At 41.7% G+C, this 23,583-nt stretch overlaps 1 protein-coding gene across 15 annotated transcripts in view; it reads left to right on the top strand.

The window, feature by feature from the left end:
- The window catches only part of Rapgef6 (Rap guanine nucleotide exchange factor 6), a 172,095-nt gene extending 153,880 nt beyond the window's left edge, over positions 1-18,215 (top strand). For 12 of the 15 annotated variants that reach the window (XM_041664172.1, XM_041664170.1, XM_041664168.1 and 9 more), the window contains 5 exons: positions 3,507-3,641; positions 9,398-9,629; positions 10,914-11,419; positions 13,389-13,703; positions 15,039-18,215. In XM_041664172.1, coding sequence (XP_041520106.1) covers positions 3,507-3,641; positions 9,398-9,629; positions 10,914-11,419; positions 13,389-13,703; positions 15,039-15,064 — 1,214 coding nt within the window. In that variant the 3' untranslated portion in view covers positions 15,065-18,215. The remainder of the gene's footprint in view (positions 1-3,506; positions 3,642-9,397; positions 9,630-10,913; positions 11,420-13,388; positions 13,704-15,038) is intronic. The other 3 variants (XM_041664176.1, XM_041664175.1, XM_041664174.1) reach the window with 1 other exon arrangement.
- Positions 18,216-23,583: the final 5,368 nt, after the last annotated feature.

The following is a 23,583-nucleotide window of genomic DNA, read 5'->3' as shown; positions in this document are numbered from 1 at the left end:
CACACACCTAATAAAAACGTTCTTTGTACGTGACAGGGTTAGAGAGATGACACAGTGGTAAGAGCACTTGCTGTTGCAGAAGGACCTGGGTTTCGTTCCCAGCACCCATATAATGGGCTCAAAGCAATCCACTACTCCAGTTCCAGGGGATCCAATGCTTCTTCTGACCTCTGTGGTTACCAAGCACACACATAGTGCACATACATATAAGCAAAACATTCATACAAATAAAATAATAAATTAAGAACTTTTTAAAATTTATTATGTATATAGTATTCTGTCTGCATGTATGCTGCCTATCAGAAGAGGGCGCCAGATCTCATTACAGATGGTTGTGAGCCACCATGTGGTTGCTGGGAATTGAACTCAGGACTTCTGGAAAAGCATTCAGTGCTTTTAACCTCTGAGACAACTCTTCAGACCCAAATAAATTTTTTTAAACATAAAATACATTAGTGTAATCTTAAATTCTGTTTCCCCCATTCAGCCATATTGACGTTATTGGAATTACTTTTATTTGTTGTTTTAACAGTATCTCTAGGTCCACTTTTACATGGGAAGCTAGATTAGATTTAATTCCTGGTACTATTAACATGATCCATGTATTATACATATGTCATGTTTAATAGAATTTTGGGGGGGGGGTTGTTTCTTTGGTTTGATTTAGTTTAGTTTTTCAAGACAGGGTTTCTCTGTGTAACAACAGCCTTGGCTGTCCTGGAACTCGCTCTGTAGACCAGACTTGCCTTGAACTCGCAGAAATCCTCCTGCCTCTGCATCCTGAGTGCTGGAATTAAAGGTGTGCACCATCACCACCCAGCAAAGTATGTTATTTTAATTTGATTTGGTCTAACATATGGAGCTGAGTATGAAATGGCCGGAGTTTCAGTCTAGTGTCATTGAAGATACAGACAGATTACTTGTTTATTATATATGTACTAACATGATGCATGTAAAATAAAAAGCAAGAGAAACCTTTAGCAAAGGCAGGGATAATGAAGGCCTTTAGAAGAAGGTTTTTTAGTAAGTCTTTCCTTGAGTGTTGGTGTCTGTCAGGAGCTATAGTTTGGTGTACTGCAAATTGCATGCATATTAAGAGGCAGTAACAACTGAAGGTCAGGGTTGGGGATTTGGCTTGGTATTAGAATGCTTGACTAGTGTGCATAAAGCCATAGGGGCTTAGCCCAGTTTGCAACAACATTACACAAGTAATTGAAGCTCACATTTAACACTTACTGAGTTTCAGACATAATCCATCTTTATTATTAATTTTATATATTTACTTAGTCTTCATAATAGCCCTAGGAGATGGTAATTTAGCCTCATTATACACAGAATTTTTGTAAATTTACACAGTGCCAGTACATAGTCAATCTGGTAGTTGATCTTAGGCTGGTTGGCTCTAAAATCCTTGCTTTTTAACCACCAGACTAAACAGCCTCCCAGACATGAGAAGTGAAGTCATAAATATGTCTAGATTATAGAAGTGCGGAGCACAGTTTGTCACAAAGAAACCACTGGAGAGATTTGAAGTCTTGCATGGTGTACACCCTTCTAATCGTAGCACTTGGGAGACTGAGGCCTGCATGAGGAGTGCATGTTCTAGGCTACAAATTTGAGACTAGCCTGACCTATATAGTGATACTCTGTTACGAGAGTGACAGGACCAGGCAGTGGTGGCACACACCTTTAATCCCAGCACTCAGGAGGCAGAGACAGGCGGATCTCTGTGTGTTCTGTAGAACAGGCAAGCCTGGTCTACAGAACAAGTTCCAGGACAGGCTCCAAGCTACAGAGAAACCTTGTCTCAAAAAAAAAAAAGAAAGAAAGAAAGAAAGAAAGAAAGAAAAGAAAAGAGAGACAGAGAGAGAGAGAGAGACAAGGAAAGGGAGTAGAAGGAGAAACAAGAAGGGGGGAAGGAAGATTGAAATATATTTGAACAAAAGAAAGTTGTACGTAGCACAATTAATAAAAACCCAGAGACAGATACTGGGATGTTCAACATGAAAATCAGAAAAGCAAAGCAGCCAAGCCACTAGAGGGCTCTTACCTCTATGAAATCTTCTTACCAGAAAAAGAGCGAAAAAGTTCCTGTCTCATCCCGCTTTATACTCCTCTCTTGCAATGGGATTAAAGGTGTGTGCCACTACTACCTGGCCAATATGGCTGCCTAGTGTTTTGCATTCTGATCTTCAGGCAAGCATTATTTGTTAAAATACAAATGAAATATCACTATAGTTATGGAGAGGAGGAAGTGGAATAAGTTCACAGGCAAGTGAGAAGATTGCTGTTGCTGTACCAGCTCCTCACCACAGTCATCCTTGCTCTATGCTGAGAGTAGTCAGTGACTTCCTAAGGACTCCAAAAAGTAACTAGACTGAACCATTTGGAATAAGTCATTCTCCATCCCTTCAGCCAGCTCCAAAATCATGATACAGAAACTTATTTAATATAAAAGCATGGCCAAAAACTTAGGCTTGTTTCTAACTACTCTTATTATTTAAATTAACCCATTTCTATTATATGCTGCTGTGTGGCTCATGGCTATTATCTCTCCTCCTCCGTGTCTTGCTTGTTCAATGTCTCTTGACATCTCTGCCACCTCCTAAGCATCCTCTCTGCCCTGAAAATTGTGCCTAGCAGTTGGCCGTTCAGCTTTCTATTAAACTAATCTGAGTAACACAAATTCACAGTGTACGAAAAGATTATTCCACAATAACCATTTCAGAATCTGATCTATGCTCAATAGGCAGCTGGTGGAGAATAGAACTTTACAAGAATGGTTTTGGGAGAATGACACCTGTGTGCCATCCAATTTTCCTGTCCTTTGCTTACTTTTCTTCTGTAGTATGAATTTAGTGATCTTGAAAAGGGCTGACCTGGCAGCCCTACAGCCTCTCATGTGTACCCACAGCAGAGATGCTCCTCAGGTGGTGACGAGGCTGGCACACACTACCTCTGGCGTATCTTGCTCTCTTGAAAGGGCTACGTTAAGGGAGGGGTGCAAAGTTTGAACCTCAATCTTCTCTCTTAAGATTGCAACCATATATCATTGTGGGTGGTTGGGGCACTATACTTGGACGGTATATTTGATTTCCCTCTGCCACAAAACAAATTTCCTCATTTAATCTTACCTGTACTGACCAACTGAGTTTGAACAAATAACCTAGAGAATGACACCTGTGTGCCATCTCCTAGTCACTCAGTCCCTGAGTGCACTTACATGTCTTGGTTGACTCTACCAGCCATTGTCTCAGGGCTTTAATTACTAGTGGTTTAGACAACTACACAGCTTTTTTTTTGGGGGGGGGGGGGAGTGTTGTTTGTTTGTTTGTTTGTTTTTAGTAGACCGGGCTGGCCTCCAACTCACAGAGATTCGCCTGCCTCTGCCTCCCGAGCACTGGGATTAAAGGTGTGTGTCACCACTGCCGGGCTCACACATTTTAATTGTAAAATGATACTTACTTGCTGCTTTATTTCTATGTGTTTTATTTATTTAATTTTAGGTACAAGTTTACCTCCAAAGGGTTTAGGGCCAACCGAAGAAGTGAGTGGTAAGAAGCACACAGAAGACACTGTTTCTGTGGCATCCTCTCTGCATTCTAGCCCTCCTGCATCTCCTCAGAGTTCCCCTCGCAAAGGTAAGATAGGACTTTTCGTGCTAGCTCTTTTCAGACCAAACAGCATGTCAGCACGCTTGGCTTTTCAGTCTGTAAGCAAATGACAGAACATGAATTAATGTTTCACATTGAATTGTTCAAACATTTTTCAGGTGTCAGTCATCATGTAACTAGAACTCCAGTATTTAGGGCGTGATACTTAGCTTCTTGGGCAGAGGACAAGCATGAGTAGAAATGAGGGCATAAATCACAGTTGTTTTGGTCTTTGCTGGTGCTCAGTGCCATCTTTCCAGTTTCCAATATTTGAACATTTCTATGGAGAATTTGAAAATAAAACTATTCAAGAAATTGTATTTATACTGGGCATGATGGTGCACACCTGAAATCCCAGCACTTGGGAGGAGGAGGCAAGGGGCTCAGGAGGTCATGGCCATCAGCAGCTCCATTCTAGGTTCAAGGCCTGAGACCCCACTCTAAAAAAACTTTTTTTGTTTTTGTTCAAGTGCAAAATGTAGGGGGATAAAAGCAATCTTAGTTGGGCACGGTGATGTACCCCTTTAATCCTAGCACTTGGGGCAGCAAAGGCAGGCAGATCTCTTAGCCTGATATGCAATATAAATTCCAGGACAACAGGCCTACACAGAGAAACCCTGTCTCAAAAAAAAAAAGAAATAATTATTTAGATTGCCACTTTTGGTTTGCTCTGTTCTTTTTATTTATGGACATTTGAAATAACCTGTGCCTTTCTGTGGTTTTTACATTTACACAAAATCAACGAAGGAAAGTTAGAGACTGTTGTTCTTCACGTACATTTTCATGAGTTAGACTGAGCTTTTCTTGGGTATCCTGGACTGTGAGATGCCACATGATGTTGAACACATGCGACAGGCTAAAGAGCATGTGATTATTACTCTGGCCCCTCCACCCTCTGAGCCTACGCTAGAGATAAAGGTGCCCTAGTCCTGGACTATTCATGAGTATAAAGGGGGGGGGGGAGCAATGCCCTTTAAATAACCACAGAAGAGGGCATTACTTGGCCAGAAGGGAGTGAAGTTTGTTAGTCCTGGCTAGAAGGAGGAGCTCCCGCAGCTCACTCTGTTCCCAAGGTCTAAGGTTCTTTCTCTCTTCCGAACCTTTTTTGCCAGCTGGGGTGTAGTGATGTAATACCTAGTTTGACACCCTGTCCCTTGTTACTTCTTTGTTACCATTTGTGACTTGTTTGTAAGGTTCAGAAAGACCGTCTGCCTTACGACCAATGTATATAGTTTAAAAGAAATGGTATTTCTGTATGTTGTCAGTAGTGAATAAATCAAGCATCTCTTCCTTTCCCTGCTGTTGCCTCAGCATAGTTCAGCTCCCTTGCTCCCTGGCCCTTTGTACCCTCAGGTAACTGAGATTCCGAGATTTTACTAAGGAATGATTCATGAAATCAAACAGGGTCTAGAAGAAATATATACATAGTAGGTATATTCAGAAAACAGTTTCTGATTCTGCTGTATCTCATTATGCTTTTATAAGACACACAGATCTGTGCCTTTTTTGTTTTATATGAGCTGATTATCCAGAACACTTTCATCAGATCTCTACAACTCATCTGATCTTTAGTCTCACAAATGGTCCTGCGGGGCCAGAGTAACATACTCAGCTGGCATCCAGCCAGCTGTGGCAGGAGGACTTATATGAGGCACATCCTAAAGTTTGTAGAAAGTTTGTGGCCATTTGGATTTTCATAATGAGAATCTTCCAAAAATAGAAAAAACCCAACTCAACCTTGGTACATCTATTTTCATAAACGGCTTCATGCCAGTAACCTTTGGCTGAACAAAATTGTTAAAATAAAAGTACATATTCAGCTGTTCTCAGTTCTTGTTAAATTTTGGGATTTGGTTTTTTCTCCTCACTAATAAAGTAAACCTATTTCATATTTACATAAGGAGAATTTAAACAATATCTTAGAAGCCAAGAACCAGGAATATGGCTAAGTTAAAAAAGCACGTACTATGCAAATATGGAACCCCAGCACCATGTGAAACCTCAGGATGATAGCATACTTTGTCCTGGACCTGGGGAAGTCGAGACAGGCAGATTGCTGGGCCAATCAGTGAGCTGCTCCTCAGGGCAAGCACCACCCAGGTTGTCCTCTGACCTCCACCACCTGCATATGTCACCACACACATTGGAGGGTAAGCCAAACCACCTGAACATTCCTCCTGGAGCCCCATCTGCACCAGAAATGGCACTATATAAAGGTATCCTTGTAGCCTGTGCAAGTCCTTTTTGAGTTTTTTTTTTAATCTGAAAATTCTAAGGCATCATTTCTTAAGATTAACATTTCTTAAATGTTTCTGATCACCTTATATTCTTGTCATATTTCTCTTTATATTTTTTACCAGCATGACTTGCTTTCAGCATTATTTTTTTTTCTTTTTTGGTTAGCTTGTTCTAAGCGAGGTAATACCTTTCCTGTTTTGTCTTGTAGGAACAGGTGTTTATGCTGTATAGTAGCTATATAGCTTCTTCATTTATTAAAAAGAACTGTTACTGTAGTTCAATTAGGTATTGTCAAAGATGATAAAGTTTTAAAATAGTGAAATGTTTTGTAAACCAAACTAATTATGACTGATTGAAAAGAATTAATTGATCATGTCAGGGTTTTTGCATCTCTTTCTCCAGTTGGCAGTATCCTATCTGATCACAGCATCCCGCTGCAACTCTCAGGGTCTTCCTCATCCCCTCCCCGTGAGCCCAGCACCAAGATCAGTGGCCAGAGCTGTCCCGGAATAGGTGGGGTTTACTTGCAAAAGAAAATCCTTCAGATTACTGGGAGCACAGCAAAAAGAACAGACAGGACGAAGAAGGCCACTGAGGAGAATAGAGACAGGACAAGTTGTGAGAACACAACCAGGAAAAGAATGACATCCCCGTTTAGAAGATTTAGGGAGAGAACTCTTTCAAGGGAGAGACTAGTCAACAGCCAAAAAGAGGACACAGATCACAATCAAGCTACAGACAGCTGTGAGAAAGTGAAGGGTGTTGGAAGCAACCTCACAGATGAGAAAGGGAATGCCATCTGCGACTCAAGTAGCCGAGGCCACAGTACCGCTCTCAGCTGCTTCTGTACACGGTTCAAGCCTAAGCGGAGAAAGACTCTCTGAAAAGTTCCTTATTTAATATTAGTGTTAAGTTTATTTTAAGTTATTAATGTAAATATGGCTTGAATTCAGCCATCTGTCAGGTTGGGCAGATGATGTAGTAAATACAATTAAGCATTTTATGCTGAGTGCTCTAGAACCTTTAACAGCAAAGAATTACTGATTTATTGTGCCTCGCTTGTACGTATGTTGCTCTGACTGCTATGTTGAATTAGTAAACTTGTCTACTTGTTTTCTGTAGTTTCTGTATTTTCTTCTGATAGCAGCTGAGACTGAGTGAGATTATCAGAGAAAATATAAGAACCAATGTTCAGTTTCATGTAAACCCCCATCACAAGCCTTTTCTGCCCTCTGCCTCGGCACCTGTTTGCCATCTTACTTCCTCAGTTGTGGGGGGGAAACTGTGAGCCAAAAAAGCACGTCTTTTCCTGTGTCTTATGTCATCACTTTAAAATGCCTCTGGGAGGGACGTTAGCCCAACAGGTTCAGAATCGTCTGGAAACTTTAAGTGAAATTACCATGTCCCACCCCAGATCTCATTGCTTTGAATTCTTCGAGTGCCAGGTGCATATGTGATTCAAAAAATGTTCCAGACAATCCTTAGTATAAATTACACTTGAGATTCTGATGTAACAAAGGATAAAATAATGTAACATTAAGATAAAATTGATTTGAAATAGTAAATCTGTATAATGCAAGAGACAGTGATTCTCTTTAGAAGTAGAAGGCTGGCTTGTCTGAATGCTTGTTTGCCATTTCCATTGTCCTGGTCATCTTAAAAATGGAAGAGTCATTTCATGGACACTGGTGAGTGCAAGGCTGTGTGGTAGAAGTCAGAAACACTGGCTTGTCTTGTCTTACTGTTCTTGGCCCCATAAGCCCAAATGTAAACCATACATTTCTGGATCTTGATTTTTTTCTTTGAAATGATTAATGGCACCTCTTGAAAATGTTACTTCACAGTCATTTTTTAATCTTCAGTTGAATTCAGTTAAACATGCCAAAATTCTTAAGGTATAAGGAGGCCCTGGCACTAAGCTTACTGTCTTCTTTTTTATTACTTAGAATCAGTAACATACAAGAGCCTCCATTTCTTCCTTAGCAATGAATATTTCTGGGAATTAGTTCAAAAGTCATGTGATCTATCAGACCTCACTCTGCCCTGAGAACAGAAAGTATTGTTGTTTCTTAAAGACTGGCCCCTTGGCCGGCCGTGGTAGCACACGCCTTTAATCCCAGCTATTGGGAGGCAGAGGCAGGCAGATCTCTGAGTTCGAAGCCAGCCTGGTCTACAAGAGCAGGACAGGCACCAAAGCTACACAGAGAAACACTGTCTCAAAATAGAACACTTGGTACCTTTAACCATCATACTGTAGATGTGATTTTGGATCCTTCTCCTCATTTCATCCCTCCAAAATAAACAAAGCCTCTGTAGCAATGCACTATGCAGTAAGATGTAGAAGATTGGAAAGTAGATGCTATTTTCATCGTTGTACTTTCTAATCTGTTCAGCTACTTAATTCTCAACAAAGTTAATCATGTTCAAATCTAAAACAGTTGTTTAAAAATACTGAAACGGGCTGGAGAGATGGCTCAGTGGTTAAGAGCATTGCCTGCTCTTCCAAAGGTCCTGAGTTCAATTCCCAGCAACCACATGGTGGCTCACAACCATCTGGAATGAAGTCTGGTGCCCTCTTCTGGCCTGCAGACATACAGACAGAATATTGTATACATAATAAATAAATATTTTTTTAAAAAATACTGAAACAGGGCTAGGAAGATCTTTCAATGTGAGGTTCTGAGTCCATATTCTCTGCATCCAGGTGAAAAATCCATTGTGCGTTATATTACCCTAGCACAAGGCAGGAGGATAAGAGACTCTCTGGCCAGCTAGCCTTGCCAGCTAATGGAGCTGCAGATTCAGTGTGAGACTGTGTGACACCTTGACCTCTGACCTAAACACATGGACATATATGCCCGCATGAACATATACCACATCTGTGTATGCACATATGCACAAAAACAGGACTGGAGTTCTCATTTGAGCAGCCCATACAAGGTCGTGAGTTGTATTCTTACTTAGAATTGCAAAAAAATAATCGATTGAAAATACTGAAATAGTGATCCTCAACTTGGGAAAAGACTTGGGTAGAATAAGTAGAATATCTGAGATCAGAGTATGCACTTTGAAGATTTCCAGGAACAATTCTTTGAGCCTGTCTCCGTTCCTATCCCTTCCACAGCATGGGCCATGAAATATTTTATATCAGTCGAAGAAGGGGGCACAGAGTTAAAAAGAGAAAAGCTATACTGTATGTACTTGCTAATGTTTATAATATGTTCATTGCTCTTGTTTTGTTGAATATGTGAAAGTGTGTGAGTCTGGACAGTAATACCAGCTTTTGGCTCTTTTTCTTCAGTGTGGAGTTCTGTGGGTGTGGTGTGGATGGTAGGTGAATGGCTGTATAGGAAAGGTATGGAGAAAATTGCCGTTCTCATATCTTCAAGCATGAAAACTGAGATTTCCTACTATGTTTTTTGTCCCCTATTTTTTCTTGGTGTTCCCTTGTGAGCCCCTTCCTGTTCTCCTATTTTTGGTTTAATCAGTGTTCTTTTCTCCTTTAGGTTACACACTCATACCATCAGCCAAGTCTGACAACTTGTCTGACTCCAGCCACAGTGAAATCTCCTCTCGGTCCAGCATTGTGAGCAATTGTTCCGTGGACTCCATGTCTGCAGCTCTGCAGGATGAACGGTCTTCCGCCCACACCCTGGCAGTTCCTGAGCCCATGGCGGGGACATTGGAAAAGACAGATCACCCTTCAGGAATCAGAGACCACAGTCAGCTTGGTCACGGGTAAACATCCCTGTCTGTGTTCCTATCGAATCAATAACACTCACAACCTGACCTTACACCCTCCTCAAGTAGGTCCGTTATAAGACATTCCTAGTAAGAGTATGAAGCTACACGTATGCCCGTTGTACATACTGAGTTTGGAAATACATACTATTTGAAAGATATATGGGTAAACTTTTTTTGTGTTCCTAAACTCCCTTTGTTCAAGTTAGTTTCTGCCATGTGTCCTGTCGATTGCTAAGAATGCCTTGTGTGCCTGCTGTTGTTACTAGAGACATGGCTCCTGACTGTTAGCGATTACTCAGAAAGATTGTATTATACAACACACTTCCTGTCTAGCATGTATATCTAGCACATTACAAGAGCTTGGAGAGTTGGGCCAGGCCTTGATCTTTATTCTCATGTCTCGTCTTTTGACGTTGAGACTATGTTGTCTTTCAGACAGTTGAAATTCAAAAACAGCACAATTGAGTTACCACACACACACACAAAATATAAAAAGACACCTCACAATGTCTTAAATATGTTTACAGATTTTGTATTGTGCTGTGTTTGTAACTATATGTGTCCACATGCAGGCTGCAGATTGGGCATACATACTATTTAAAATACAGAAATCCTCTCTGTCACTAACTGTTTAGAAATAGACTGTTGGGTACCTGTGGCCCATGTTTGGGAACCTTGTTATAAATGTGGACATCTGTGTAATTGGCACTTTTGTCACATCATTCTCAGTTAACCTCAGATAGTAGTGAAAAAATAAAACATGGTTCCTAATTTAGAAATGCTGAGTTCTCATCTGGGCTGTGGTGGTGCACGCCTTTAATCCCAGCACTTAGGGAGGCAGAGACAAGCAGATCTCTGTGTGTTTGAGGCCAGCCAGAGATACACAGAGAAATCCTATCTCGAAAAACCAAAAAAAAAAAAAGGGAAAGGGAAGGAAACGGAAGGGAAGGCAGGAAGGAGGGAGGGAGGGAGGAAAGAAAGAAAGAAAGAAAGAAAGAAAGAAAGAAAGGAAGGAAGAAAGAAAGAAAGGAAGGAAGGAAAAGAAATGCTAATTCTGCACATTGGGGGAGCAGTGTATTGACAAAGGTGCATTTATTTCCATTCATTTCACTTTTCATCTTGTGTTTTTATTTAAAGTCAGTGAATGTTTTGTGGAGAAAACACTGCCTCACTAAGCATTCAGGTATATCCTGGTCTCTTTTAGGAGGGACACATGTGCTGGGAAGTCTCCATTATGCCACTAAATTACCATTACTCATCTGTGCATCTCTGTTTTAGGTGGATGCTGTCAAAGCCGTCTCTTATCAAGGGTGTAGCTGTCCCATCTTCTCTGAGCAGTGAAGAGATGTCTCATGAGCACATCCTGCTGGAAGCAGCTGACAGTGGGCGGGGCAGTTGGACTTCCTGCTCCAGCAGCTCCCATGACAACTTCCAAAGCCTTCCAAACCCCAAAAGCTGGGACTTTCTGAACACTTACAGGCACACACATTTAGATGACCCTATTGCTGAGGTTGAGCCCACTGACTGTGAGCCCTGTGCCTGTTCTATAGGAGGCTGCTCAAGAACTTGTGGCCAGTGCAAAGGCAGCCTAGAGACCAGTCAGCTGAGGCAGAGTTGGGCCTCTTCCAGCTCCCTCTCAGACACATATGAACCGAACTATGGGACAGTTAAGCGGAGGGTTTTGGAAAGTGCACCAGCAGAGGCCCCTGGTGGCTTGGAGCCCAGGGACACCACTGACCCAGTTTATAAAACTGTCACTTCCAGTACAGACAGAGGGTTGATTGGTAAGTACAAGTTTGTTTGTATCACTGGTGTTGAGGGGTTATGTATCCCCTCCCCCTAAAAGAGGACATTGGGCTACCTTAAAGATATTTTATTATTTCTCCCACTCTGCACTTTTTTCTTCCTTCCACAATTTATCGCCCCAAAATTTATGGCTTGTCGGGAACTTTGTTTTCCTCTGTCATACATGTCCTTGTATTTATATATAAAATGAGAAGGGAAATGACCACGAGTAGCAGAAAAGACACATAGTTCTCAAATATGTGTAAAACACAGATGCACAAAAGTTTCTGAGTGATACTCAAGCCATGAAAGTGAAGAGAGCATGAGAAGCAGGAGGGACGTTAGTAGGAGTCAGGTGTGGTGGTGTGACTTGACTCCACAGTAGAGACAAAAGGATTGATTGTTCTGGTGACCTCACAAGTTGTTGGTACCACAGTTTCTGTGTATCCATGATGGAAACAGTGAATCCTCTTTTACATGTTCCATGATAAAGGAGGTCTTAGCAGATCAAGGCCCTGTGCTCACTTTCAGGCACCGCAAAGCAGAGACAGACCCCAAGCATTTCAGCGTGTCTAGCCTGGTGTGTATCACCAGCTAGTAACTGATTTGTGGATTGCTGTCTAGTAAGCTTTTGTAGTATATTTAGCCATCAAGTTGTTTATTCCCTAAATTACTTGAATACTTATACATAATATCTCTGCTTCTCTGTTCATGTGAAATACCATCAAGTCAATGTCATTATGATATAATTATTTAAAAAGGAAAAAAAAGGAAAGGGCAGTTGCTGACCTTGGATTTCTTGGATTTGTTTAGTGCGTCTCTACATAGTGGTCATTTCCCTTCTCATTTTGTCAGGATTCTAGGAATATACATGTCTGTGTCCCTCCGAGTATTAATTTTAAACTCTTTCACTTCTTGGTGACTTTGGGCAAATCCTCCTTCAATTTTCTCTCCTTGACAATCTTCCCACTGCCATGCTTAGTCATGCCTGCTTGTCCTCTCGTGGAAACAGGCTATTCTGATCCTGACATTACATGTGAGTTTTACTGTAGAAGAGTAGAAATCCACATGGACAAGCCTCTTGTTGATGTGAAAATTATCTAATACTCCTTAAATCCATTCTGCTTGTGTGTGGGCAGTGTCTTCTTAAATGTCATCTGTATCATCAACATATAATCAAGCTCCCTCCCTTCCTTTTCTGATGCTTTTTGAAGCTTCACATTAGTCCCAGGAGATTATTACACACATAGCAAAAAAGAAAAAGAAAAGAAAATTAAAGGTACTGTTAATGTCACATTTCCTAAACTTCAGGGTTTTTTTTTTTCCTACCCTTTAGTCAGAAAAATAAAAAGGAGTTAAAAGTAAAACCCCAGCCAGGCATGGTAGTACACACCTTTAATCCCAACACCAGGAGGCAGAGGCAGGTGATCTCTGTGAGTTCCAGGCCAGCCAGGGCTATGTAGAGACCCTATTTCAAAACAAAAATAAGATTGCCACAGGGAATTCGTTCATCTGCACTGGGAAAGTTCAGTGGTTTGCATACATAGACTGAGAATGTGTCTGCTCCAAGTGCCAGTGCTGTGGTGCAGAGTCGATCATTTTCAGCCAGCAGAAATCTCTCTCTGACTGGTCATCTTTGTGCCGACATCACACTTGAGGGCATAGTCTAGCTGCTGGGCGTGAGAGCTGTCTCTATCTTGGGAGGAGTGTGCTGTTGCTGCTTCATGAAGCTGTTTATGGAATTTTCCTAAATTATCTGATAGGTATTGGTTTTGTTTTGGTTTGTACCATAGGTTTAAATATTGGTGTTTTTAAGAACATTTTCACTTTGCTATCATTGTGTCTAAATGTATTTATTTTGTGTTTTTAAGTTATATTTTTGCCATTGTAATGTTCAATGTGGAGTTTTTTCCTTTGTTTCTTATGTTTTTCCATTAACATTTTCACTGCTTATTTTTTTCACACCAGTGTACTGTGTCACCTCACCCAAGAAAGGTGATAGGTATAGGGAGCCACCTCCCACTCCTCCAGGATATCTGGGAATTTCTTTAGCGGACGTAAAGGAAGGACCCCACCCTCATCTAAAACCTCCAGACTATAGTGTGGCAGTGCAGAGGTCAAAGATGATGTTTAACAGCCTGTCTAGATTGCCGCCAGCTCCTCCCAGTAGCCACACCTTGGCCTGGGTTCCCTCGAAGACTGGATCCCAGCCTCACAGGCATAGCTTGCAGCCGTCCCATCCCAAACTAGCAGATGTGGCTGATGCAGATAGCGAAGCAGATGGTACGTTGACAAACTGTCTAAATGGCTCTTAAGTGGATTATGGAGCACAGAAAGATCTTTCCTCTGATATATGTGATAATTTGTAATGTTTGTAGCTCTCTTTAAATTTGTTTTTAAAAAAATAAGATCTGGGCATGTAGCTTGGTGGTAGAGCTCTTGACTGGCCAGGTACAGGCCCTGGGTTCAAACACTTGCTCTACAAACAAAATAAAGAAGTATTTAGTATTTGTTTGGGCAAGCCTGGCAGCCTAAGTTCTGTCCCCCAAACCCACACAAAGGAGAAAGCTAACACAAAAGTTATCTGCTGGCCTCCGTGAACACTGTAGTGCGCGCACACACACACACACACACACACACACACACACAAATTATAAGGAACATTTAAATAGTCACTAAATTTTGTAAACACAATCAGACTGTATCTCTACGCATTGCTCTGTTGCTAGCTCACGAGGAGTATCGCTGCCTTTGATAATGAAACAGCAGCTCCAGTAGGAGACATCTGAGAGCAGGTACTTGATAACAACTACAAATGGCAGTTCTATAAAAGACAATATTGACTCAGCTCCTCTGGCTAGAAAAACTCTTGATGAACTTTGTAGCTGTTGCCAAAAGTTGAAAAGTTTTTTCTTCATTGGAAGTAATTGTTTTAGCCTTCTTAACAACTATAATAGTGAAGTGATATATTAAAACCATTTATGGTCTGGGGCGATGGCTTGCCATGCAGTCATGAAGACCAGAATTCAGAGACCCCAGAAATCTGTGTGAAAGCTGGAAAGTATAGTGGCTGTCTGTAATCCCACTGGAGAGTAGTCAGATTAGCAAACTCTAGGTTTACTGAGAAATCCTGACTTGAGAATGATCCATCCAATAAGACATCATATGTCAACCTCTAGTCTCCATGCACATACACACATACCCATACATACATATATGTACCCCTCTACATACACACATTAAAGAAAACTATGGAGGCCAGCAAGATGGTTCAGCAGTGCCTTTGCACTTCCTGCCAAACCTGATCCCCTGAATCCACACAATGAAAGAAAAGTGACCATCTGACCTTCACATATACAGTGGCATTTGTACACACACACACACACACACAGGGAGGGGGGTTGTAAAAGAATATTAGTTTTGAAATTCTAGCTTCCTGTCAGTCCTCAGTATGATTAGAAACCATGGTGTTACAAAGAAGCCTGGTTCTTAATAAAATGTCTGCCAAGATTTGTTGAGATAGGGAGAGTTTCTCGTATAGCAAATAATCTGTTGGTTATTACTTGATCTGCATTACCAGATAGATATGCCAGCTAATTGTATTTTCATCATTTTCAGAAAATGAGCAGGTGTCCGCAGTCTAGTCTTTGGATGCCCTTTGGAGACCACTGGAAGTCAGGAGCATGGACAAGAGCTCGTGGTTCTGCAGGCCAAGGCCAACAGCTCACTGCTGTCACCAACCATGAAGTTTCCTCGCTGGGCTGAGGATGAGCTCTTCCTGAGTCATGCTTCCATTTCTTCTGGCCCTGCAGGTGCAGTTTTTTTAAACTGGATGTTGCACCTGATCCCAGCCTTCACTTTGCACATCACTCCTGCCTTGGGACCACGTTCAAGCTCAGAGTTGCCCCCGTGTATATCACTATAGGTTTCTCTTTTTGTAAATCATTTTAAAGATAGTGGTATTATTATTTCCAAGCCATAGCTTGGGCTAAAGGACACATTCAAAATGTCTGCCAATACCAAGGATAGTCTTGTGTATTTGAAAAGTAACTTATTATTTAAAGTATTGTGGTTTTGTTTGTATTCAAGAGCTCTTGTTAGCTGTTGTTTGTCTGAGGCTATACAGCTGTCTAAGGTCTGAGCAACAGACATCATCCTGACATAGGTATAGAGATGTGGCACTATTGTAGCAGACACTCAGGTGGGAACTAGACACCTGTACAGGTGAAGTGTGAGCAGCCTGCCTATCATGGCATGGGCTTTAACAGCCATAGGGGTCTTAGCAATCTTTTGGGAAGGGGAACAGAGGTCGAATAGGGAGAGAGAACCCTAATTTCCAAAGAAGGAATAGTGAACATTGGATCTGTTTCTGAAGTGGACATCATGCTGCATCCAGCTGTGAGGACTCTACAGATCCAATGGGAACGGCTTCTAGAGGGTTTGTTTCTGTTGGAACCCACCCTAAGCTAACATTTCACAACTCAAGTGTGGAATTCCTAGTTTAAACAAATTAGTGTAGGAGCTAGAGAGATGGCTCAGTGGTTAAGATGCTCTTGCAGAGGGCCCTGGTTTATTTAATTCCTAGCCCTCATATGGTAGCTCACAACTGCCTGTAACTCCAGACGTGGAATCCAACACCCTCCTGGTTTCCGGAAGCACTGAGTACATGTGGTACATAGGCATACATGCAGAACACGCCTACACACAAAATAATAATAATAATTTTTTAGGTATGGATGTAATGATGAAGGTCATCTTGACTTATTTGGTGGCTTGCACTACACAGCCACACGTGCAGTCATTGAACTTGAACTTAGAGCCCTCCACAGAGCTCAGTAACCGGGATAGACTTATATAAGAGAAAGGCACGAGGATAATGGATGGGACTTCTACCCTGGAGAGGACATCCTTTGTGACCTCCTGGATATGGCACTCTTTATTCAAAGTCAGTGACTGCTTATGAAATAAAGTAGACTTTTCACATTTTTACAAATTAATCATAACATTTTGTAGTTAATGTATTTAAATGTTAAATAACATATTTAAAATTTTTCATTTGCTTTGTAATATAAAGGCAAATAAGGTTTCATAAACTTCTGTAATTACCAAAAAAAGCCAAAGCCATTCTAAGTGCACTAAGCATGGCAGCATTGCTGCAGAGCAGTCACGTGACCAACGCCTTCTCAAGACTGTGCTTTTCTGCTGCTCTCTCTTCCTGTTTCCTGCCAATCACTTGAGAATCAGAACAGTTTCAAATGTAAATGTTTTGTCCTCCCACAGAATGCCTGTCTCTTTAGGAAAAGTAGGGACTGATGAATTCCTCTGGGGAGACCTTAACCCAGAAGCCTTAGACGTGAGCCCAGGTGCACTTCAGTACAGTGAGGCAGAACCTTGCTGGCCCTTCAAAGTTGAAAGCAGCCTGCGCGGCCACTGAAGCTTAACAGCCATGCTTAACTGATCTGACCTATGAACTGTGCTGTCTCTGAGTGTGAAGTTTTTTATTCACCTGTTTGCATAATATTGTTTTCGTGTCCAAAACAAAGTAAGTATTTTTGCTATGTCCACCTTTTTAATCCAAGTTTGGGTACTCATTGCCACCATTTTCTATCCATTACTCTAGAGAAATGTGCTCTTTGCACAGCTTCTGTTTGTCTAGCAGGTCTTCAGACGGAGCCTGACCTGCCTTGGTCCTCAGTGGTATAAATATCTTGCACAGAGCATTGAGGCTTGTGGCTTTGAACTTGCACTGTGTAGCTGCCTTGGTTATGTCGAGCTTTATCTGTGAGTGTTCAGACCAGCTGATCATATTGATCAGAATGAAAACCAAATGATTTGTGATATGATGTATATGAGTCCCCGAAAAAAATCATGTCTGCCTTTTTTTACTTTGTCATGTGACTAGAACAAGGGAAGCCTTAAGCCCATGCTTGCTCCAGTTCCAAATCCCCATCTGTCCTTGTCCTAAGTGTAACATGACTAAAGAGACTAGTGCCCAGCATCTGCCAAGACTGTCAGAGCAGGAGACCCTTCGTGCAGAATCTGCCAAACAGTGAGAGATTGGTTACTGAGTCCCAGTGCTCGTTACAGCAAGGTTACTTGCGATCCCCAGACTTCATTTCCTGTAACTGGTGTCTTTCAACATGATCTTTGAAGAGAAAAATCCTTTAGAGAATATTCACGAGGGTGACATGTTCATCTCTGTGATCTCTACCAAACTGGAAAAGCAGCAGTAACTACACTAGTTTCTTTATAATTACAAAAAGGGGGGGAGGAAAAAGGATTCCTTAAGTTTAAAACAGTGATTACTTGGATTGAAAGGTTCTAGAAGACATTAATTGTATCCTTTCAGAATTCCATTACATGCTATAAAGGGGAGGGGGGATCAGCCTTGAGTTGGGTACATTTTCAAGTTGAAACTTAAACCCTACTTCATCTTTAGCTTTTGTGCTATTTAAAAGGACTCTTTATTTTTAATGTACAGAATGCAGTTGACCTGGTAGATGTTTTAACATTGAAATGTGAGTTTAGCAAAAAGCAAAATTGCACAGTTGCTATGATCAAGTGACAATTATCTGCACAATTCGATGATTGTAAGGCATCCTGTAACAAGCAATGTTGTCTCCTGGTTTTTGATGCCTCTTAAACTTATGTCTTTTAGAAAGACAGTGCCTCTGTATGCTTTTGTATTTTTACTGAGTGTAAATACTTGTTATATTTTTGGTTAAGAGAATGTAAGGGTATCATTTATTACCACGTCTCCTAACACATTGGAACCAATAAAGAACCTGCATTAACTGTGTGCACTTCATTCCAAGTTTATATAGAGCCCATGGAACAGTTAACCAGGTTGCTTCAGAGGAGTGTTCGGGCTGCAAGGTGGCTTATTAGAGGACTGCTTGCTTCCCTAACATGCACAAAGCCCTGGGTTCAATTTCTAGAACCACATAAAAGTGGATACTATAACATACAGCTGTAGCCCCAGCACAGAGGTGGAAGCAAAGAGGACCAAAATTTCAAGGTTACCTTCTGCTAAATGGAGAGTTTGAAGCCATCCTAGGCCACTGTAACCAAAAACAAGAATGCCAACTGGGGACCCATGGTGCCTCTAAGTCACCAGAGAAGTTGGAGTTCTGTTACTACAACCATATGTAATCTGTAAAACAGCTCTAATATACCTTTAGAAGATATTTTTGGAGCCGGGCGGTGGTGGCGCACACTTTTAACTCCAGCTCCCAGGAGGCAAAGGTAGGCGGATCTCTCTTGAGTTTGAAGTCAGCCTGGACCACAAGAGCTAGTTCCAGGACAGGCTCCAAAGCTACAGAGAAACCCTGCCTCGGGGGGGGGGGGGGGGGGGGGTGGTTACAAAATGCAACAGTGACTTAAACCCCATTGAACTTGCTTCCTAACAAAAATGTCCATGAGCAAACTTTAAGGCTGATGCAGGCACTCTTAGGCCCTCAAGCACCTGTCAGCCTCTGTATTTACACCAGGACATCAACTCAGGGCAATGTGGAAGCTCTGCTCACATCGAGGTCATCAGTGCTACACTAAGAACTTGTGAGGAAGCCTGTGTGCTGTGGCAGAGCAGTGGACCCCATACAGTCCTATGAATAAAAGAAGCATGGACGTCTTGCAGTGTGAGGACCCTTGGCAGCCAGTGAGCCTGCACAGCCTGTCTACCCAGCCTCGGGTGGTACCCAGGTGACCGTTTCTTTACTGGAATCAGGTCCTTCTAGATCTTGGCAGAGAAGGCATTCTGCCACCGTGGTGCTTTGTAAGGTCTCCCCAGACCCTTCTATACCTGTGTGTTGTTTTCTTTGGGAAACAAATCTTTGGGCTGCCGGAACTTTGAATCAACAAATGTTTGGTGTCCCCACCTAGCCTGTAATTTGTTAGCAACTCTAGGCAGTAAATGTCATAATTCACGTTTGGGTTCCCGTTGCTCAGGGGTGTGGTCCATAGCATACCCTGGGAACCCACTAACCTTCGCCCATAGAAGCCTAAGACGAGAACAGCTGAGAGGAGCCTGCCATTCCAGAGCGGTCTGTCCCTCACTGGAGGCATACAGGTAAGCATGCAGTACAGTACCTTTGGTGTAGTTGGCCTGTACTTGTAACACTTGGCGTCAGGATGCTGATTCTTGGTGTGTCACTTGTTCTAACTTGGGTCCTGGGCATCTAGCTGCATGCTCACGGGGTCTCTTCACGGTGTTCATTCCCAGCCTTGTCTTTGCCTCACTCCTCTGACCCATGTGTCTAGTGCAGTGTTGGGAGTGGACAAAGTGTATTCTCTGTTTGTTGGTTTATTTTCAGTAGGCTAGCTTATGGGAGCTTGGGCAACCTGCCCAGTGACGACATTATTGAAGAAGGCACCTCTCCCTATCCAGGCCCTCCATCTTGACCTCGTAGGATGGCATATCCTACAACTGCTCCAGCATGCAGTGGGAGCTGAGCCTTCCCCAGATTAGTGAAGATGTAGGAACGGAAACCGCACAATCCATCCAACACATCTGTGGGAAATGCCTCAGAGTGGAATGCTTGACCACTGAGAAGCTGCCAACGAAGCTGGGCACAGGAGCACACAGCTGTAGTCATAGCCGCTGGGAGATGAAGCAGGAGTGTAAGCCCACATAACAAAACAGGATCCTTTTTTTTTTTTCAATTTTTCTTATTTTTAAACAAATTTCAGGGTTTGGGGCACTACATTAGGCTTGGGGAGCAAGGGCATTTACCATCAATCATGATGATCTGAGTTTAATATTTGAACCTACACATTGGAAGGGTAGACGTGCGTCCTGCAAGCTATCCTCTAATGTCTACATACCGTGGTGCACGCACACACACACAAAGTAAAATTTTTAAGATTTTAAAGCTGAGCAGTGGTGGCGCACGCCTTTAATCCCAGCACTTGGGAGGCAGGTGGATCTCTGAGTTCGAGGTAAGCTTGACCTACAAAGTGAGTTCCAGGATAACCAGGACTGTTAAATAGAGAAACCCTGTCTCCAAAAAAAGAAAAGAGGTTTCTGAAATGGTCTCAACTATGTGATCCTAACGGACATGGAACTCTACTATGTAGACCAGGCTGGCTGCAAGTTCTCAGGGATCCACATGCATCAGCCTCCCAAGTGCAGGGATTAAAGGTGCATGCTGCCGCACTCAAGAACCTATCAGTTTAACACCACATTTAAAGGGAAGCTGATGGCTTCTAGATGCATATATTAGACAGAATTGCTAAAAATTAAGTATTCTCAAGAAGCCAGAATAATAGTTAAGCCAAAATTAATGGAAAGGTATCAGCATAAACTAGAGAGGTAACATGGCCAAAATGCCTACAGGTCAGCCCTCTGAAACTATGTGGTTACAGTGTAAGAAGAGGACCATAATTGTGAAGTTTTCACAGTAACATGCTTGTGAGTTGGTACTAAAAACAGCTCCCCAAAACCATAAGGAAAACCAAGGAGCCCTAGTTGAAGCTGAAAGTGGAGTGGACCTTGCCCAGGACCATACCAGACAAGGCAGAGGTAGGAAATCAGATGTTGAAAGTTGTCCACTGCCTCATGAGTTTGAGGATAGCCTAAGTGATGGAAACCCCTGTCTTTATGGGGGAAGGGGGCACCTTTACAAAAAAAAAAGCGGTATTGAACTGCTGCTCTGGTAAGTCATGCTCACATGGAACCTACCTATCAGAATCTCAGAATTCTTAAAACAATGATTGGATAATGCATACTGGTGTCCACATTTAATTCCAGCACTCAGGAGGCAGAGGCAGGTAGATCTCTGAATTTGAGGCCATCTGGTGTACATAGGAGAGTTCTAGGAAAGCCAGAGCTAAAAAGAAAAGAAAAATAGTTGATAGACTTGGCAATATTAAAAGACACAGATGTTAGTAAAAGCAAAAGGCTAGGAAGTTGGGAACTGTTTGTTCACAAACATTCCTAGGGAGAATATGTAAAGTGATTGAATATACCAACAGAAAAATCTACAGCACCTGACCTGCAAGTCTAAACTGAATCCACATAAGACAGGAACAGAGACCAAACCCTGTAGAGGTGCCCTGTGGTCTCCATGCATATGTCCACACAGGAATCCTGCACACACCATAACAGTAATTTTTAAATTTAAGCGCTTTGAAAGCTCGCTCTTCACAATTTGTATTAGGGTTCTCAGGCTGGGACTTAAATGGCTTGTTGTAATTCAGCCAATATATGGACTCCTGTTTGAGCCTTTGCAACTTGAACTCCGTGGCATCTAAAGGGAAGAATCTCCTCCAGGGCACGGTTAGAACACTTTAGACTGTTTATGCACATCTAGGGTCAGGTATATCACTAAATTCATTGTTCTCATTATTTTTGCATAAATGCAGGAGTTTTATAAAGTCACTAAATTCCTTGCTCCTCCCAGAGGTGAGTCAGGATGGTTGCATTTATATAGTTAAGTTCACTAACTAGTTCACACCGTGGATTTTTAGTGCTCTCCATGCTTCAGGAAGAGACTTGGGTAACTAGGTGTGGGCAGACTGGAAAGCCTGTCCTTAAACACTTCCTTCCTCATACTTGTGTTGCTCTAGAACCACTCCTGATACTACAGTCTATTGGTTGGGATTCTCTTAGAGCAGTGGTTCTCAACCTTCCTAATTCTGTGACTCTTTTATACAGTTCTTCCTGTTGTGATGACCCAACCATAAAATTATTTTAATTGCTACTTCACAACTGTACCTTTGCTACTGTTATGAATTAAGTATCTCTGTTTTCTGATGGCCTTTGATGACCCCCAAAGAGGTCTCCACCCACAAGTTAAGAATCAATGCTCTTCCTACTTTCCTGTTTTATGTCTGGCTGGCTGGTGGCTGCCTGGCTTCTGGCCCTGGGAGTGTCCCTTTCTTTCTCCCTTGTCCTCTTCTCCTCCTCCTCTCTAGCCTATATTTCTCCTTCTACTTATTCTCTCTGCCTGCCTATCCCTCTCCTGCCTAGCTATTGGCCTAGCCATTCAGCTTTTTATTAGGCCATTCAGGTGCCTTAGGCAGGCAGAGTGAAACAAATGCAACACATCTTTGCATAATTAAACAGATGTAGCATTAACAAATGTAACATATCCTTACATCATTTAAACAAATTAAAACACAGTTAAAGTAATCCATAGCAAATACAAATGTGACACATCTTTACATAGCTAAAATAATATTCCACAGCACATAGGAATGCTGGCTAACAGCTGATGTCATCATTAGTCAAGATTTACGTATAGAACAGATTTATTTTTAATTTATAAAGTAGCAACTTTCCTTATGGCCTTTTTCCTATATACTTGGATTTGGTTGATTCTTGTCTCCATACCCTCATCTCTTCATATTCCTGAGCCCTCATCCTCACCTATAAATGTCTACCTTCTAATACTTATGCATCCAGTTTTCGTGCCTCTTGTGTTCTAGGAGCATCATTGCCTCTCTGAATCATCTTTCTGGTTCCTTATCCTCTAAACACAGTCATCCTATACCAATACATATAAGAAATTTAGAAGCCAGTATCCACATGTGAGAGAGTGCATTGGCATTTGTCTTTATGAGTCTGGATTACCTCTCAATGTATTTTCCAGCTCCATACATTTCATTATTTCATTTTCCTTCTGGATGAATAACCTTCTACTGTGTATCTGCAGTACATTATCATTGTACATTAATCTATTGATTGGCTTCTAGGCTGATTTTGTTTCCTAGCTGCTGTAAATGGAGCAACAAGAAACACTAATGTGCAAGTATCTCTGTATTAAGTCTTGAGTTACATGTCCAGGAGTGATTGAACTGGGTTGTGTGGTAGCTCTGTTTATTAGCTTTTGAGACACTTCTACGCATTCTAAAATGAAAGATTCTTTATCTGTTGCTTTCACAATTAAAATATGGTGTATTTGTTTACTATTAGGGACAAGAAATTCACAAATCATTTTACTGTGTTCTATAACAACCTGATGTTACTAGTCCCTTCTAGTTGCTAAAATACTTCTCAAAGCTTTCTACATTCTATGGGAGAAAGGGAGGCTGAATGTCTGAGGAGAAAAATGAAAGCACAAGTTATGTGGGATTCCCCACTGTATGCTATGAATATATTTTATTACCACTGTTTAATAAGGAAGCTGCTTTGGCCTATGGTGATGCAGAATGGAAAACTAAA

The sequence above is a fragment of the Microtus oregoni genome, unplaced genomic scaffold (genome assembly GCF_018167655.1).
Source record: "Microtus oregoni isolate MIOR12 unplaced genomic scaffold, Mior012 000015F_ref0000493, whole genome shotgun sequence".
Classification (NCBI taxonomy): Eukaryota; Metazoa; Chordata; class Mammalia; order Rodentia; family Cricetidae; genus Microtus; species Microtus oregoni.
This window is presented reverse-complemented; position numbering and strand designations above follow the sequence as displayed.